Consider the following 19,030-nt stretch of genomic DNA (forward strand, 5'->3'; position numbering starts at 1 on the left):
TTCGTACAACGACGTACAAAATTAAAAACGCGTTTTTTTCGCGTTTACGATTTCCAAAAAGCTTTTTGCGAAAATCCTAACGCGTTAAACGCGTGGTTTTAATTAGTGGCCAATATAAAGGCCAAATATAGTATTCAAAACTGCGATATGTATAATTTCGACGAAACCGGCTTTATAATAGGCCAGATTTGCGTTAAAATGGTCGTAATTGGGTCCGAAAAACGCGGAAAAAGGAAAAAAATACAACCTGGCAATCGAGAATGGGCAACTGCAATTTGTTACATTAATGGCGACGGTTACGATATTCCCCCGTATATTATCGTTAAAGGCGTTTACCATTTGTCCAATTGGTATATAAAAAGCGGTTTTCCGGATACGTGGCGTTTTAAACCCACCGTTAATGGATGGACCGATAACGAGATTGGCCTCGATTGGGTTTAATATTTCGACAACTATACAAAATCGCGGATAAAAGGCGTATATCGGATGTTAATGTTCGATGGGCACGGCAATTATTAATCCTTTAAATTCGAAAGCTATTGCAAAAATTACAATATTATTCCATTTTGCCTGCCTGTTTATTTATTTTATTTAACCCAGCCATTTAATGTCGAAATGTTTAACGTTTTTAAACGGACGTACGGTTAAAAAATTAACGATTTTATCCGGGCCCACATTACCAATATTAGTAAAGTCGAATTTTTTTTAGCTTTTGCAGCGGTTTACAAAAAGTTAATAATAAAAGAAAATATGGCCGGGGGTTTTCGAGGGGCGGAAATTATCCCCCATAGCCCGGAAATGGTTATATTTAAACTGGATGTTAGGCTACGGACGCCGTCACTTAAAAAACTTGATTTTTCCAATACCGACATTTGGGTTTTTTAAACACCGCACAACCCGATAAAAACCGTTAATTAATTTACTTTTGTTAAAAGTCGAATTAGCTGTTATTAGGAAAACTCGCCAACGTTTATTTTTAATATTGTAAAACAGTTAGTAAAAGGGTTGGAATCGATTATTTATCGAACCATATTTTTGGAAGCGGAGAACCGCAGTTTTCGGAAGGCCAACGAAACGTTTAACAAACGGCGCAGGGTTTAAAAAATACGTATCCGCGAAAAAGGGTTATTTACCATATAAAAGGGTCAAAATTTGCTTTAATTAAATGGTGCCGATGGTTTAATATACGAAAAAAAAGATGAAAATGGGGAGGGGAATAGTGCGCAGCCGGCGATTAAACGACGTTGCGGCAATTGCGGTAAGCTTGGATATAATGCACGCACCTGTTAGGAGGATGCAAAAATATTTAATGTACATATATCCGATTGCATTAAGGTAAATTAAATAACGCTGGCGTTGCAATTGAAATTGGAAGTAGTATTGTGCAGGAAAAATGTCCGGGGTCCTGATATGTCCGGGGTCCTGATGAACCACGTTATATATTTCCGATTACATCAAAGTAAAATAAACAATGTAAACGTTGCAATTGGAGTTAGGCATGGTGTTGTATAGGAAAAGTGGCCAGGGTATTGTACATCCAAATTATCCTTTTAACACGTTGTTATCCATATTATTTATTATATTCTCACTTATTTAGGAATTATTTAATGCGCTTTTACACTAATTTATAAAATAATTATACGCATTAATTTTATTTTTTATTTTTATTTTATATTACAAAGCGAAGTGTTATTATTCACGTTAATATACCGTTAATATAAAAGTATAAGTAATTAACGTATAGTATTTAAATATATCCTAGTCTATTAATGCACCCATTACTTAGGTTTATATTTATATAAACTTACATTATTATTGCGTTGGACCCAGTTTATACCTAAAAGACTAATTGATATTCTTGTTATATAATATTATATACAATCTTCTTTTGCTATAATTAGCACCGGCTACTTTTAAATTAATTAATAAATACAGCAAGTAAATACAAATATTCGACTTGACCGCCATTCTAATCCCAATTTTTAAACCACCAAACAATTCTTTCTCCCCGGCTTTTCCCCCTACTTTTCCTACCGTTCCTTTTTTATTACAATATATTTTACCTTTTTATTCGAAATTACCGCAATTGTCAATATGCAGTTTAACACAATTGCTGTTTCACTTGGCTTGTTTGCCCTACACGCTAGCGCTACACCTTATTGTAAGGTCGAACTACTGGCCAAAAATTAACTTTATATAAGCTCGTGGTTTTCACTACAACCGGCGGTCTATGTTCTGCCTGGCCGGCCCGGCCGCTTCAAGACCGCATCCTATGAGCTTGATTTTAAAACAAGCGCCGACTGCAGGGTTATTGAAAGTCAAACGCTTACAGGGACAATTGAAAACCAAGAGTGGAAACTCCAAATTTCTAAGGTCAATGCATAAACTTTCATTTAAATACTCCACGGAGTAACTGCTTGATTAGGGTGGTTTTTGGGTATAAAATTCAAATACGATATAGCATGCCAAGGCCTTGGAAACTTTTAGACCTTGGTGATTTTAATTTAATACTCTTTTTAACGTTGGGCACATCCCATAATAACATCCTCCACCATTCTTATATTAGACGCTATTGACGAAAATTTTGAACTGAAGAGAAGAGAGAAATTACAGTTAACGACGCGCTGAAGAGACGTGCTTAAATCCGGAGTTAGTGTGTTACGAAAGCGATCCCAAACAGACAAGGCTGCAGTATAGGGGCGATTCTATTCGAAGATTTAAAGCCTAGTTTAAGTAGAAAGGCACGCAGTGCCAATCGCGTACACGCGCTTAAGCGAACAAACAACAAACGAACCCTGGCGCCTTGTCACGTGAGGTGGAGCTAGTCACGGTTGGCAGTCGCCCACGCCACTCGGTAACAACAGGTTTGTAAACAACTTCAAAAGTTAATAGGTCCTATTGCAGCCCATTGGTTGGATACATTAATTTCGTTAATTCTGTTACGGTCCAGAACGACAGCAGCAATTTCTATTGCCAAAAGCCGCCCTCGTACATAAATTTCTTGGTTTTTTTCTTTTTCTTTTTTTACTTTCTATTTCACTTTCTGTTTTAGTTTTCGCTTTTGCTTTTATTTTTATTTGATTTTTATTTTTATCGTTTTAATTCTAACGTTATATTAATCAAGTGATATAATTAGCATTTTGTAAATTTTTAAATTGGATTTACAAAGCATATTAATGGCTTTTTTAATGCAGTAAAGCAATAAGGGCCAGTTTTAAGCCCTTTATTATGGTTTTGCCCAGGTAGCATACTTTTGGTGCAAATGTGACAAGCGAGAAAGTCATTTACAGTATGACTACACGAGCAAAGCTTTACGGAACCCCCTATTTATGGAAGACTGGTCGATTTTATTAATATATTAAGCTTTAACAAACAAAGTTTAATTTAATGCAAAATTACTTACAACACTGCAGCTCGACATATCAAGCATTTGCCTAGTTGAATTTTTTGCTCTTCCTAATTGTATAACAATATATAAATCGCACTTTTGAACTTATTACTTTCGGCTGAAGAATGATTTATTGCACATCAACTTAACCAACTATATTAAACTTCAGCTCCTTGCACCTATTTCTACTCGCTCCAACAAACAATTCTTCACACAGCCAAAATGCGATTCACTGCCGCTATTATCCCCGTTGCTTTGGTCGTTTTCCAGGCCTAGTAGTAGTAGTAGTAGTATTATTTAACGCCGGGTTCGGCCCAGCTTGTTAGCCGGCCGTTAGCAACCTCCCGAGGGGTATTTCGGCGCGCGTTTTATCTTTTTTATTTACACAGGGGGTAAATAAGGAGGGTAAAGGCGGATCGTGCCTAACCGGGTTCGGGCCCGGTCCTATTTGGGGGGTTAATTTATTAACGCGATCCCGTACCTGGGGTATACGGAAGGTTCGTTTGTCGGTTTATACCGTAAAGTGTAGATAAAAAAGCAATAAATTTATTCCTCGTTTAAATTCGAATCGTTTACGATTGGTATCCTTAGGCGTAAAATGCGTTCGTGGCGCGCGGGACGTTGGCGGGCCGTTTTGGGGCGGGCGTTAAAATAATTGGTAATTATCGAAAACGTTTTAAAACTTTTCGGTTATCCGAGGTTTATTTGGAAGAATTTGCGGCGTTGGGCGCGGTTTGGCGGCCCGACCGGCCGGTTGTTATTAGGTTACGGCCAATTTTTTTACACCGTCCGCGAAAAACGGTAATATACCGGGTATTTAAGGGAGGTCCGCTTCTAATACCAAATATACGAGGTATTTACATCCTGGTAATTAAAACAGTTATAATAAGTTTTAAAATCGCCGTAACCGGTTTTTATAACCAAATAATGGCCCAATAGGGGTTTTGGCAAACGTAATTTTCCGGGCTTTTTTTTCGGTATATATTAAAATTTCCATTTTTTATATACGGGGGACCGTTTATAAAGTTTTTTACGTTACCAATTTTTTTTTATATTCGAAAAAATGGTTTTAAAAACCGTACCGGCACCGTTATACGTGGTTTGCTAAGTTTTCGGGTTTGGGTCCGGCGGTTCGGCGGAACCGGTTTTGGCTAATTCGTTAGCCCGGTTATTTCCCGGAATTTCCTAATACCCAGGGTATTAACGGACCCGAATTTCGGTATTTTATTTTCGGAATAAATCGACAAAGTTATAAAATTTTAAAAAAACCTATTGGAACGAACGCGGCGCGTCGTTTTTAAAACCCCAAATAATCGAAATATTGTCCATACAAATTCAAATTCGGGCGCTTGGCTGGGTTTTGGCTACCGTTTATAACCCTTTTAAAACGCCAATCGCCTCGGCGTCGAAAACGTGGTTTTCCGGCGTAATAAATACAGAATTTGCGGTAAATTTCAAACCCGCCCTAAAAACGGCCCATCCGTCCTTTATTTGGACGTAATTATTTTCGTATTTTTCCGAATTATCCGTATATATTACGATATTACTAAGTAATATTATATTTAATTATTCGATAAAGCGGCGGGCCGTTTTTTTTTTTGGGATTTTTCCGGTGGGGTTAATACGAAAATTCGGGGTATTGCGAGGTGCGCGTAATTTTAATTTCCGGATTCGCGGAAAAAATTATACAGCCGTTTGTAAGGTCGTGGCCAAATGGCCTGGATTACGGGTACGAGGTATTTTACGCAGGCGGTTAATAAAAAGGTGCCCCTTATTTGCGAACTTTAATCGGGCGCCGTATTTTAGGCGAATATAAGCCAGCGCGATGTGGGCCGAAAGTAATTTTACGTTTTTAAAAATAATGGACGAAAGGGTGGTTTTATACGTCGGAAGAATTACCCGTACCGTTAAAATTAGCGGTTTGTTTAATGTTTTAAGGAATTTTTTTTGTTTATACGTTGGGTTATATTATATTTCGGTTGCGTAAGTGGCCGAAAAATTTACGTATATTACCGCTACTTTGCGAAATACAGCCGTAAACGGTCCGTATTTTATTGCCCCAAAGTTTTTAAAATAAATAATAACCGCCATTATTTTGGCAGCCTTTTCGGCTATATGGCGGCGCCCGTTTAACCGTCGGTTAAATTAAAAATTAAATTAACGTATACCCGGGTAACGTTCGGCCCCGGAGGCGTTTTATCCGCGTCGACCGCCCGGTAATTAGACCGGGGTAACCGTTTTACCATTAATCCGGATTTCCGGATTGCGACCGTGCTTTTTTTTAGTAATATAAATCACCTTTATTTTTTCCGTTGTAAAATGGATTTTTTTTCCGCCGTAATTTCGTATATATTCCGGAGTTTATTTTCCAACCAACGTACGTTTTTTTCCAATAAGGGTGACGATTTTTATATAAGTACGTCGTTTGCGTATACCAGCCGCCATTTCGTACCGTTTTTAACGAAATACGCCAAATATAATATATATAAGATCGGGGAAAGGGGAGATTTTTGCGGGGTGCCGTACCCAAACCGCCTAAAGCCCGTAATCGTACCTTCCAGCCGGATTCGGGCCTGGCGGCCGTTTAAAAAGTTAATTACGAATTTAAGGAGTATTTTACTAAATTCGAAATTCCGCATTTTCCGTATTAATCGCTTATGGAGGAGGGCGTTAAAGGCGTTTTGGACGTCGTATACGATAAGGGTAATTTCCTCCCCGCGAATTAAAGCCTGTTCGATATCGTAGGCGAAGGTATAAACCAAATCCGTCGCCGATCGTTTGGGTAAGGTACCGCCGTAAATGCAGTTAAAAAGCCCGTTATCGTGTATGGCCCAAATTATCCGGCGTGTAACGAGTTTTTCGAGGCCTTTTCCGATATAAAAGAGGAGGGTTATAGGCCGCCAGGATCGAACGTTATTCCGGTTTTTTTTCCCCGTTTTCGGTAATATTGCGATTTCGGCCTTTTTCCAAGGCGTTGGGAAATGTCCGAATTCCAGGCAACGTTAATAGAGCCTGCGTACCGGTTCGGCCAACGAAACTTATCCGGTTTTTAATAACCGGACGGTTATTCCGTTAATACCCGGGAATGTGTTTGTAACCCCAATGCAGGAGCGTTCCGCCTTTTCCGTACTAATTTGGGTATTTTAAGGGATTTTAACCTCGTCCGGCGACCAGGTTTCCAAAGGGTTTTTTTACAGGTTATTTTCCGCCGAAAATCGGCCAAATACCTCCCGTTACAATATTTTCGTTTTTGTTAAAGGTTCGTTTATTTATTCGCCGTTAATAATCAGCGGCGGGGTGTTACGACCAGACAGTTGGGCCGGTACCAGAAAGGCCAGGTGGGGTCACACCCCTCCTGACGACACTCGGTTAGAGGAAACACCGACCGGCAGGAGACAGAATTACGTAAGGGACCAATCACGTGACATCACGTGATTACCAGGGAAAGGTGATCATTTGGATCTTTAAGTGATCAGGGGAGATCACAACAGTAGTGATCATTGGGATCACTGGGTGATCACCATGATCCCACTTGGAACATAGTCTATATAAGACACGCTCATTACCATGTAGATAGATTCGATTCTAGGATTGCTTAGCAGCAATCAAACTCTAGTTAACCTCAATACTTACTTGAGACCGATCATAACTTCACCCCAGTCATTGAGAATACCCAGTCACCCAGTCAAACGCTCAGTTGCTTCAGCCCACTGTACTTTACCATAAGAACAGGTTACCCGATACCTTGATCGTAACACGGGGATCGGAAACGTGGTTCGGTTTCCAACCAGCTTATTATATTTTACAAATTTTTATCGTCGCGTAGTTAATTAATCCGGTATTTCCAATATTTCCGTTTCGCGGCCCGTATTTTTTTCGTATAAGTTTTTTCCTCGGTAAAGGCGTTTGTTTTATTTATAACGTTCCGTTTAACCCGTTAAAATTCGGTCCAAAGCCGTTGGCAGTTTTCGGTTTATTAAAAAGCCGAATTGCCCCTTTTTTCCGCCGGCGTACCCACGATCCATATTATTTATTTTTATAAAATTATAAATTTAGCTATTTACGCGTTTAATACGTAGTTATCGGCCGCGGATCCCGGGTCCGGTATATTTTATATGCTAAAAGTAAATAATTCCGCGAATTTTGGTAGCCGGTCGTTTTTAACCGAAACGTTAACCGTTTCCGGGCGGGGGGCGCCGCGCGTCCGTAGCGTAATATAAAGGGATTCGTGGTTGGAATTTATGTAAAAATTCCTATTAATTATAATTATTATATTAGGAAAATTGGAAAAAATTATATCCAATAAACCCCCGTCGCGGTGGGTGGGCACGCCGATATTTCCTGTAAAATTTATTCCTTAAATTTACGTCCATATTATTAATTAATTCCCTCCGCGTACGTTTACGCGGCCCGGTTAATATATAATAACCGTTATATTAAAATCGCCGCTTAATACCGTGGGTTTATTTGGTACGGTATTATATATTATTTCCAACGCGGTTTTAATACCCGGAACCCTATATACGTTAACAAATAATATTCCGTTAATTTCGAGCCAAAATATATCCCGCGTATTTTAGCCTTACGGTAACCGTTATTGTACGGCCTTTAAGGCTACCCCCTTTTTAACGTAAATAAATACCCGGGGCCGGAACCCAATTATAATTTCGTAAATATTGGCGTATTATTTATTTATTGGCGTAAAAATATTAAAGCCCGGATACGTTTATATAATCGTATTTAACCCGTATTATAACTTTTAAACGTTAATTAGGTCCATTTTTTTTTGGTAATACAATTTTAATAGGTTTAAATATATACCCATTTTTTTATTTACGTTGGCCCAAATTACGTCGAGGTATTTCCGTTATATATTACCGAACGAATATTTTATTATATCGATCGATGGGTTATTTCCAAGTTTATTATATTAGCGGGGCAAATTTCGGTAGCCGCTGCGTTTTTTTCCATTTCGGCTGCCCAAACAATTTTATCGTGTATACGTTCCTATTTAGCCTGTAGGAAATTACGGATATCCGTTTTTACCGCCTCGTATAACCGCGTTTTTTTATTTAAAATATTCGATCGGAAATTCGAGGTTTACAAATATTGCGATAAAGTGTTTAAAACCGGGATTGCAGGTGTTGGTTTTCGGCGGGCCGCTTTAGCCCGGTCGTTAATAATCGCGGTACGGTTAATACGTCCAATTTTGCAAATCCTTTTTAATTTACGCTGTAAAGGTCGTTTAAATTTCCCATTTACCATTAAAGGTTGGATAGGGCAATTTTTATATCCGGATGGGAAATGGCCGTGGTAATTAACGTATTTGGGGATTGTTTTATACGGCTTTTCCTTTATCGTATATTTTATTTTATTATATATACCGTAACGCGTTTACCGTACGTAACGACGTATTTTGCAATATTTCTAATAACCGTTGTGGTGGTATATAATTTTGCGTGATTTTTTAATTTTCCGCGCACGTTTCGACATTCCAAAAAACTAAAAAAACTTTACGGGTTAAAGGAAAAATATTATCCACGTGTTTTTAACCGTATACGGGTCGTATTTATATTTGGAAATATATTAATTAATTGGTTATTGGTTTATTATTACGGTAATTTCTTTTTGGATTATATTATGTACGTCCTTTTTTCCGTCCAAATAATTAAACGTTCGGGGTATTTTAAAAACGGCGTATATATACCAAATTATCGGGATAATAATTTCCCGCGCGTCCAATACGTTTATAATAACCTTAACCGCATTAGGGTTAAGAAATTTTTACCGTATTTTCTTAAAAGTTACCGTAATACCCTAACCCGTGGGGGTACGTTTGGCGTTTGGGATTTTATTATATGGTACCGAGATTAATTCGGCCAATTTGGTAATTACCGCGTATAATTCCCTCGTTATTATCCGTAATTTATTATTTACGCGGATTAAAATACGGTTAAACGGTTATTTTATTAAACGTTTTAAAATTTGGGAACGGTTCCGGCCCGATTAAAAGGAAATTGCGAAATTATTAAATATATTACCGGACGTCGTACGTATCGGATACGAACGCGTGACCGGGGTTAATATTCGCATTAGGGCCACCGTTGGTGACGTGGCGGCTCGTTCGGCCTATATAACCGATTTGTTAATAGGCGTGTTTTTGTTTTTAAAAACCGACGACGCCGTGCCGGTTTTTATAATTAAAATACTGCGTTTTTCGCTGAAATTAATCGGCGAACGCGACGGGGAGCGCGAACGTTTTTTTTTAGGGAAAATGCGATTAAAAAACTAACCGTTAATTATATTATTAAATTCGAAAACAATTTTTTTAAACGCGGCGTTTTCCGGGGCTTGTAAATTTTCAAATTTGGTTGTAAAAACCTTTTCGAGCCAATTACCGATTATTTCCACGTTTTCCAATTTTTATTGCAATATTTTAATAACCAGGGCCGGGAAATTGGAATACCTTCCGCGGCCGGCCGGTTTAGGCGTATTAGCGGTACGCATGTCGAAAAATATATATTCCGATTCGGCCTGGCCCGGCGGTAAAGCCTGCGGCGTATTTTGCGGGCGCGCGCGGCGGTTTAAGACCTTTAGTGAGGCTATAACGACCGGCGCCCGGAGGGCGAAAATTCTTTAGTTGTTAAATTTATTGGTGTATTTGGGTGTGAATCGCTAACAAAGGTGGGTCTGACCCATGAATGGTGGAGGATGCTTGTATTTATTGACCAAGATTTTGATGTTGTTTTTTTTTTTACTTTCAGAGTAAAATGTTCGTCGATAGGTACCAATACTTTGGCTTTCGCGCTATTTTTAACCTGGCCGTAACACCAATGGGCTACGTTCTATGATATGTTTACCCTGGCTGTAATAATTATAATGCGGTGGCTTTGCCATGCATTTTTAATTGCGTTTAAGCTATATTAAGCCCAGGATTATATACATACCCCTGAATGAACATGCTGGTGAAAATTTAGTGTAATTCAGATAAATTGGAAATTTATAGTTTGATTATAATTAGGATATAAAACAGTTCAACGACATATTTGGTGGGGCTTTTTAATTTACGTGTAGATGCAGGAATTCGAATACCTCCCCCAGTATAGACCCACTGGCACATTTATTCAAGGGTAAGTATGTATTATGGACCTGGATTGTCTTTTTCCATTCGGGGTTTACTTGGTTCGATAATACCTCACGTGGTTCGCCGCCCTTAGCAAACAATGCCAACGGCGCTGATTAAAATGGTGCCAGCGATGACGATAACGGTTAGTAATGCGACATGGTCGGGGATTATGGTAATAATTGATAGGCATTTTTCATATCTTACAATTTTGTTCCTCATTTCGTTTTTAATCCGATTATGTTCTGTTACTCCAAAAGCGTTTTTTTGAATAGCATGTCTGGTACATTATTATAAAACAGAGGCAAATGTTTCTTTTAAAACATGGTAGCTAAATAAATACAGTGAATTACCACACCGTCACGCAAATAATCCCAAGAAGACGAGGCTTCAATATAGGAGTGATTTTATTTGAAGATCTAAAACTAAATGTAAAGGGAGAAAGGCACCCAATACAAACGGGATATTAAAATAGTGCATAAATGTTTTAATTTGATATAAATGATTAGGAAATAATAACAGAATATTATGTAGCGGTGCCGGGAACCCCTTACCCCGTTAACAGTTAAGACAGTGTTTTAAACCTTGTAAATGCCTCCGATTTTGGCGATGGTTTTTTTATTAAAACCATAAACTTATCATTTAGTAAATATTTCAAGCTCCCGCGGATTATAAGTTTGGTAAAAAGCCGACGTAAACATACACGATGGCAAGTGAGCTTTTTGTTGCGTGGTCTCGTGGTATATTTTTGAGCATAAATATATATGCAGAAAGACATTTTATTAAATAATGCCATAACAGTACCAGCAAATTAAAACTTTAATCAACCGTTAAACTGTAAAACTGTTATTGAACTACTTTTACTTTTTTAAACATGCATGGGTATCGGTGGCTGAATATTAAATCCACCCTCCTCCATCAGCTCTTCCAGTGCTAATTATAATAAAACATACAACAATCTCTTTCAGCCTCCTGTATTACAACTAACGCGATGCATATCCTAAAGAACATTCCAATCACCCTTTTAGCGGTTTCTGGTTTTATACCTTTAATCTTTGCCGAGGAAGACTGCAAACGCGTCGTCGAAGAGCCTGGTGGAGAAGGGCCAGGATGCTCACTTCACCCGTACACAACCTTTTGCTATAAAAAGCCTAGAAAATACTACGTTTGCTGCATAGATCGAGAATCTTGCGAGAAATATGCATGGATTTAAATGGTGGAAATTGAAGGTTTTCGGCCCATGCCTTGTTTGAAACACTGTCGGTTACGAGCAGTTTAATTTGGATAGAACGCGGCATTTCCTTTAAACAGTTATTTCTGAAAGTGTTGGAATAGCCTCACTCGCGCGCGCGGCGGAAAGGAGGTAAAGACGGGCCGGAGTTGTGACCCCGGCGATTGGGTGACCAAGCAAGGGGCACGGACCGCATAAAGACTTTTCACCTTGCGGTGAATACTGAAATGTAGTCGCACGACTTAGATAGAAGACAGACCGAATATACCCGAATTGCAGAGGTATAACGTTCTCACCCATTTGATTAAGCCTACCACACAATGCATTGTTAGTAGGCCTGCGAGCCTACGAACACTGATCAGTGAGTAGAAGTACGGCAACCAGTCGTACGACGCTCACAGATTGGCTACGTGAAGAGATAAGCCGCGCGCACGAAGGCCCAGCCCATTGGTTGTTTAAACGCCGGAGTCCGGTTTATGCTACTGCCCGAGATTTAGATTGGATGCTTTCCCATTGGAAAAACCAGAGATTTAAGGACCGGACGAATCTAGCGCCCTTGTACTAAAGAACTAGATTGCACGCTGTCGTGCGAAGACTATTCAGCTTCCATCCAAGCAACCAACCACTGCAAAGATGGCATCAACAAGCAACACACCAGAGACGCGCGACGAGGATCATCACGAACTCGAGGAACAACAGCTACCTATCGCTAGGTTGCTGCGCACGCCAGCCTGGATGAAAATGATCGAAGCGAGCGGGATCAGCGATACACAATGGCTAAGATATATCGACTCGCACGCCTGGGATCAACCACCACCCGACCTCACGCAGCCACTGGAACCAAATCTACATACTTTATGCAGTCATACTATGAAGCAGTAGTCAGCGTGCGCAAGGCACAAGCAGCGGGAAAAATAACCCCAAAGCAACGGCTGCGCGAACGCTTCCAAGAAGAGCTTGAGGGATGGACAAGCTACCAGTTCGACCAAGTATCGCGCGAGATCCGCAAGGCATACGTAAATCTGTTAGAAGAAGTATGCGGACTTATCCAAGGGAGAAGGATCAACGACAAACTCGTGCGATTCCTCCAAGATGAGGAGGAACAAGCGGGAGAAGGCCAGCGCGCGACAGCCACAACACCGCAAATTGTGTTCCAGTCTGTGGAACATAACGGGTACCAAAGTCCACCCGCAGAGCCGCAGCGCGCACAAAACATCTTCTATCCAGTCCCGGATCCAGGTATTGCTTATGCGCACGAACCAGGAAGAAGCACAACAGCCATGCCCGGAAGCAGGCTAACACGGGAGGTGTAAACATACCCGCAAATTGCTCCGGAAAGGGACGGAAATGCGACCTACGCTCACCGCGCGACCAGCCAAGGGCCGGGAGTACTAAAGTACGAGTTACCACCCGTGCCACCAGTGCCGAGCGAGCCCATAGACCCTATCGTTGCAGACCGCTTTATTAAAACATGGAAGCAGGCAGATAATTATACGGGAAGGCCGTACGACATGTGGAAATGCGTTGTTGTCGTTCGATGATTAACCTCTAGTTAATTAATTTCGCCACGCGTCACCATGTAACGCTGGACCCCGCATTTTGCCACCCCAAAAATAGCGTGCCACGGTAATGGAGGGCCTCCTGCATCGTGATGGACGCCCTAACGGAATCTCAAATCATGGTGGCAGTTCTATGAAAGTGCAAAGGTTTTCGCCAGGCATTTACCACCGCCGTCGAGCATTCCAAATGCAGAAACCCTCCATTAGCGAGGCGGGGAGCAAACGCGCCACTCGGTTGGCTGGCCTTGCAGAGTTAATTAAAGTAGTGATTTCGACTGGGGAATAATAAGCGGATTAAGCGGGAGCTTAAACCCCACTTTGGCACCGCAAATTATTTGCTTGGCACAACGGGTGATTTAGGTATGAGACCATTTTGGCTTGCGCAAGGTTGACAAACATTGCCATACAAGCGATTTGTGGTTAAAATAGAATTAAATTTCGTACCAACCATCGTTCCGAAATATTACTCGTTTGTTAACTTATATTGACAGCGTGGGCATTACAGGAGTATATTAGATGCTATCAAGTATTCTGCCACTATTATAAATTCCCATTGTGCAGATTTGAGGTTCGTGCAGGGGTTTTCAGGGAAAATGTACTGTTGTACTATTACTATATTGGCAGCCCAGTCTAACTGGCGATAGAGTGTATAAATAATTAACCCTAACCCCGAACCAATACAAATTATCGGCAGGGCAGTGAGTCCTATTACGACCATAAATGTCTACGATATATGGATGCCCGATTATTTCCAAAGAATCTGCTCTGCCATTAATCGGTTGCCATTAAAGCTTGACTTTAGTATATTGGCCTCCGATAATTCTTCACCCAAACCACTTCGTTTTGTTCAAGGCAGGGCATTGTTGTTAACAACTCAACAGAAGTTCTGGTTATAATTGTCATGTATTAAGCGGAGCTTATCTATTAACCCCCAGAGTTAAACATCCTTGGCAGCCCAGCCAATCCTTGGATTTGCTGCCGGGCGAGGGTCCTCAAAAATAACATACACGGCCTTTATAGCCACAGTCCCAAATATAGAGGCTTTCCCCCCTTTAAAGTCGATCGACTCCTGGAGGCCACCAAAACACTCATTGTTCTCCACTTCGTTCGGCGACCAATTAAAATATTTACCCGGGATCGTAATAGTAACGGCTTTACCGACCGGGCCGACCCCAAACGAAAAATCGGGAAGCAGATGGCTAATTTTGCAGGGGTAAAACCAGGCAGCCTTGAGAGGATTATATCGGGAGCCCGGCACTTTGCTGTAATACTTTTCCACGATGGGTTTGTTTAAGTATAACAGCGTAGTACCCGTATCTACAACGCCCGTTATCGTCCTGGGTTTAAGGGGAACCGTTTTGGCGTCGCCGATACCATACCCGAACGCCGTTATATTCCACCGCGAATAATTAATACCTTTAGCGCGGACGGGGTGTATTGGCGCCCAGCTAACCCGGCCGCGGTAACGATTAGAAGGTACGACGCTAAAATCGAAAAGGCTTTGTTTTTTATATTTAAGATCCATACTAAATAGCGGCGACGGTAGCGACGATTTTATCGTCCCGAAAAAGTTTGGTGGCCCCCGGGCTTCAATCGGTAGCGTCGCGGTGTATTCTAACAAATCGAGGCCCAACAGACTTTCGAAGGCTGAGTTGACAAACCCCTCTGATGCGGCGGTCGCAGGAAGGACAGCCTGGGATTGGGCGACAACATCGCCCAATTGCACAACATTATTATACACCTGGTTACCCCACGCGCTGTTCCCGCTGGCGTACGTTTGGTTCCACGACAGGCCGGGGATAAAGGCCGCGGTTAAGCTTCTCGAAGGGCTGTAAACGATATGGCCGGCTTCTCGGGCGGTCGGATGCTGGTCGGAAAACACCCAAAACTCGGACGAGCCCGTGTCCACCTGGGCATTAAAGAACTGTGGCGGGGTGCCCACCTTTACCTGCATTAACCACTCTGTGTCACCATAGTATGGGTAGGCGGTGGCGCTGCCCTGTTGCTGTCGCTGCTGCCGTTTGTTTAACTTTTCGGTGTCGAAACCAGCGCGTCTCACAGCGGCCGAAAGCTCCGGTGAAATGGGGACTCCATATTTGGCGTGGGTTTTGTATATCGACAGTGGTCCGTTCCAGGTGGGTGGGTCGTACTTGGAGACGCGGACGGAACTGGCGGAAATGACGGCGGCACTCCATGTTGCGAGCAGAGCGAAGGTCTGCATAAAAACAGGCATCAGGATTAACGAATTAAATTACCTTTGGAAGCTAAGAAGCTAACAGCTAGCGTGGAGGTAGGCAGAAAGCTTTTTTATTAATATTATCAATATATATAATAAAAATGTTACTTTATATTTATTACTAAGTAATCTAGTGTCACGAAAGTAATCCCAAAGAGACAAGGCTGCAATATAGGGACGATCCTATTCGAAGATCTAAAGCTAAGTGTAAAGGAAGAAGAAAGGCTAAAGACCGGCCTCGTGCGTAATGGGTAATATTTTATTTAATTTGTTTTGTTTTGTTTTATTTGTTTTGTTCTATTATTATTTTTGTTTTGTCATTATTTTTATTTTATTTTTACCTTTATCTTGGGTTAGGTTTTATTTCTATCCTGCTTTTATTTTTATTTCCACTGTTTTTTCGCTTTTATTTTTGCTTTTATTTTTCACCATTTTTATTAACAACCCCCGTTAAAAATATTTTTCTTTTTTCTTTTTTACGGTTTTATTTCCTCGATTATTATTTTTCTATTTTATTCCCTTCGAACGACAAAACAACTAGCAAAATAGCTTAGTATAAATAAGAACGCTAATTAAAACCCTAACCCTTGGCACCAATGAAACTTTAATTAAACTCAATATTCACTTAAAACCGATTATAATTCTATCCCCAGTTATTAGAAATACCCAGTTACCCAGTTAAACGTTCAGTTGCTTCCAGCCACTGTACTTTACCACAAGAACAGGTTACCCCGATACCTTGATCTTAACATTCTACTACCTGTTTGATTATGCGCTGAGATAAGGGTTTTATTCTAAAAGCTAATAACCAATTAGTCTGAATTTATTCAAAGCATTCATGCTGGCTATTATGCTGATAATTTTAAAAATAGTAGCTGTTAAATAAGTTATTGATAGTACAAATAAGGTTTAATTAGGTTAATAATCTATTTTATGCTACAACTATTTTTAAAACGTTCACTTATTAAGAAGTTACTTTTGGTCAGTAAAAGTCTGCTATATTTATTTCCAAACAAACAAACGTAACTTATACTTTTTTGTTTTACATAAACCAAGTCGAATTTACCGTCTCAGTTTCCGAGATAGAGTACTGCTTGCTCATTATACATGCACACATTACCTTCAACTTTTATTTGATTTTAAAATTCAACTACTGGAATCCTCCCACCATACAAAAATGCGCCCCTTCACGACTTTTACTGCTTTTATATTACTATTTAATGTTGCGGCTTCAAGCAGTTCTCAGCCTGCTTTTAATCCTGCAGTTTCAAAAAAACCGTTGTCTAGACAAGAACATCAGAAAAAAGAAAAAGAGTGGAAAGATTGCTTGGAAGATTGCAAAAGGAAAAACGCAGATAAGGCTTCATATGTTTATAACGACTTTGCTCAATGTTTTGTGGACTGCAAGCACCTCGACCCGAGACCAGGTACTCCCCGTGCTAAGGGTCTTACATTCGTCCGTTAATTCGGGTCGCAAACATATGTAACTTAAATTATTGTTGGCGGGTTGTTAAAATTGAATCCCAAACTTCCCACAATTATAAGTTATTCACAACGTGACACGAAATATATTGTGAAGTATTTATACAGCGTGGATGTCCAGTACCCCGGCCAGGACAGTGCCCTGGCCACTTCTCGGCCCAGCACCATACTTTCATTGAAAAAACGTGTTTCTTGCACAATCAACCATCGAAATGCCAAATCGTAAAGCGCAAATAATTCTAGCGTTGGACGGGTTTCGATCAAATAAAAAAGAAAAGCATTAGGAAGGTTGCACTTCTTTATAATGTGCGCCGATCGACGCTTCAAACCAGAATAAACGGGGTCAAGTCTTTGGCCGACCGTCGACCCAATGGTCAAAAGTTGGAGATCAGCGAAGAGAAAGTAATTGACCAGTACATATTGGACCTGGGAAAAGAAACGGATAATTTAATCCCAAATTTCGCGACAGATAAAATTAACAATGGCTTTACAAATACCCGGTTTATTACGGATTTAAAGCTTTTTTATGAATTTATTTATTTAAGACGGAGGGTTGGGCCATTACGGCATGACTGTATAGCACATAAAACCTTTTCTGCTGTTAAGAAATCTTCAACGGATTTAATACTATTATAGGGTAGGCGTATAGCGAGGAGACCGTCAAACGCCCAAATAAAGCTATTATTATCGTTGAGGAGAAGTAAAGAAGCGATAGAGTCCAATCCCTCCTATGTTGTACATATATAATAGTTATAGGTCCTTTACTACCTTCCGTGTTATCGATTGACCGGGATTTATATGATAGGCACGAATTCGTAATATAACAGATTTGAAAAACATTCACCTTTCAAAGTTTAAAATAATATTCGCAGTCCCAAAAGAATTGTTTTAATGGAATCAAAACTAAAAACAACAAACTATTTTTATTTTTACCAAGAGTTTTACTGGCCCTGAATAACGTTTTTCACCCCCGCGGAAGCAAAATTGTCCTTTTAACGGCTCCTAAACCAAAAGTTACCCTTCCGTTGTGGGGTGGAAATCGGGGCAAAACAATAAGTTTTGGGAAATGGCAAAATTATTTTTGGTCGTCCGGCTGAAAAGGTCTTTGATGAGCTTTAAAGCCAGGTAAAGGCGGAGGGAATTTGGTTGATTCAAATGGACCAGCGACTTTTTCTTTAGGCTTTGTCTTTTCAGGTTGATAAGGTGGTTGATACTGGTTGGAGGACGGGGCGGCTATAACAGCCGACGCCCACGCCAAAATAACGGCGAGAAAAGTGGAAGAAGCGCGCATTTTATGTTTGATGTAGTAATAGCTTTTAAATATGATAAAGATAGGAAAAGAATACTGTTAACAGTTGCTGAACCAAAAGATAATCATTGGCTGGATGGAGTGTAAGTTATTTATGAAGCCACAACGGCTTCAGTTTAAACTTCAAGTAATATAAGAGGTTGATTATATAGTAGTAGTAGTAGTATTAGTTAACGCCGTGCTCGGCCCGGCTTGTTAGCCGGCCGTTAGCAACCTCCCGAGGGGTATCTCGGCGCGCGTTCTATCTTCTTTATTTACACAGGGGGAAAACAAGGAGGGCAGAGGCGGATCGTGCCTGACCGGGTTCGGGCCCGGTCCGGCTTAGGGGGTTAGTTCACTGACGCGACCCCGTGCCTAAGGTGTACGGAGGGTTCGTCTGACGGCTTATGCCGTGAGGTGTGGGTGAAAAGGCAATAAATTTATTCCTCGTCAAAGTTCGAGTCGCTTACGATCGGTGTCCCTAGGCGTAAAGTGCGTTCGTGGCGCGCGGGGCGCTGGCGGGCCGCTCTGGGGCGGGCGCTGAAGTAGTTGGTGGCTATCGAAAACGCCTCAAAGCTTTTCGGTTGCCCGAGGCTTGTCTGGAAGAATTTGCGGCGTTGGGCGCGGTCTGGCGGCCCGACCGGCCGGTCGTTGTCAGGCCACGGCCAGTTTCTCCACACCGCCCGCGAAAAGCGGCAGTGCACCGGGTGTTCAGGGGAGGTC

General features: G+C 40.9%; 3 protein-coding genes across 3 annotated transcripts; 2 read left to right on the plus strand and 1 right to left on the minus strand.

The window, feature by feature from the left end:
- Window positions 1–13,434: 13,434 nt before the first annotated feature.
- Window positions 13,435–13,587, plus strand: PgNI_02679 (uncharacterized protein; the record flags this gene model as incomplete). The annotated part of the gene is made up of 1 exon (XM_031122740.1): window positions 13,435–13,587. The coding sequence occupies one exon, from the start codon at window positions 13,435–13,437 to the stop codon at window positions 13,585–13,587; it is 153 nt and encodes a 50-aa protein (XP_030985478.1).
- A 651-nt stretch (window positions 13,588–14,238) lies between these two features.
- PgNI_02680 (uncharacterized protein) lies at window positions 14,239–15,534 on the minus strand (the record flags this gene model as incomplete). Its single annotated transcript, XM_031122741.1, has 1 exon — window positions 14,239–15,534. The coding sequence occupies one exon, from the start codon at window positions 15,532–15,534 to the stop codon at window positions 14,239–14,241; it is 1,296 nt and encodes a 431-aa protein (XP_030985697.1).
- Window positions 15,535–16,904: 1,370 nt separating this feature from the next.
- On the plus strand, window positions 16,905–17,245 carry PgNI_02681 (uncharacterized protein; the record flags this gene model as incomplete). Its single annotated transcript, XM_031122742.1, has 2 exons — window positions 16,905–17,020; window positions 17,146–17,245. The coding sequence occupies 2 exons, from the start codon at window positions 16,905–16,907 to the stop codon at window positions 17,243–17,245; spliced, it is 216 nt and encodes a 71-aa protein (XP_030984475.1).
- Between the last annotated feature and the right edge of the window lie 1,785 nt (window positions 17,246–19,030).

This window comes from Pyricularia grisea (assembly GCF_004355905.1).
Source record: "Pyricularia grisea strain NI907 chromosome Unknown Pyricularia_grisea_NI907_Scaffold_2, whole genome shotgun sequence".
Lineage (NCBI taxonomy): Eukaryota > Fungi > Ascomycota > Sordariomycetes > Magnaporthales > Pyriculariaceae > Pyricularia > Pyricularia grisea.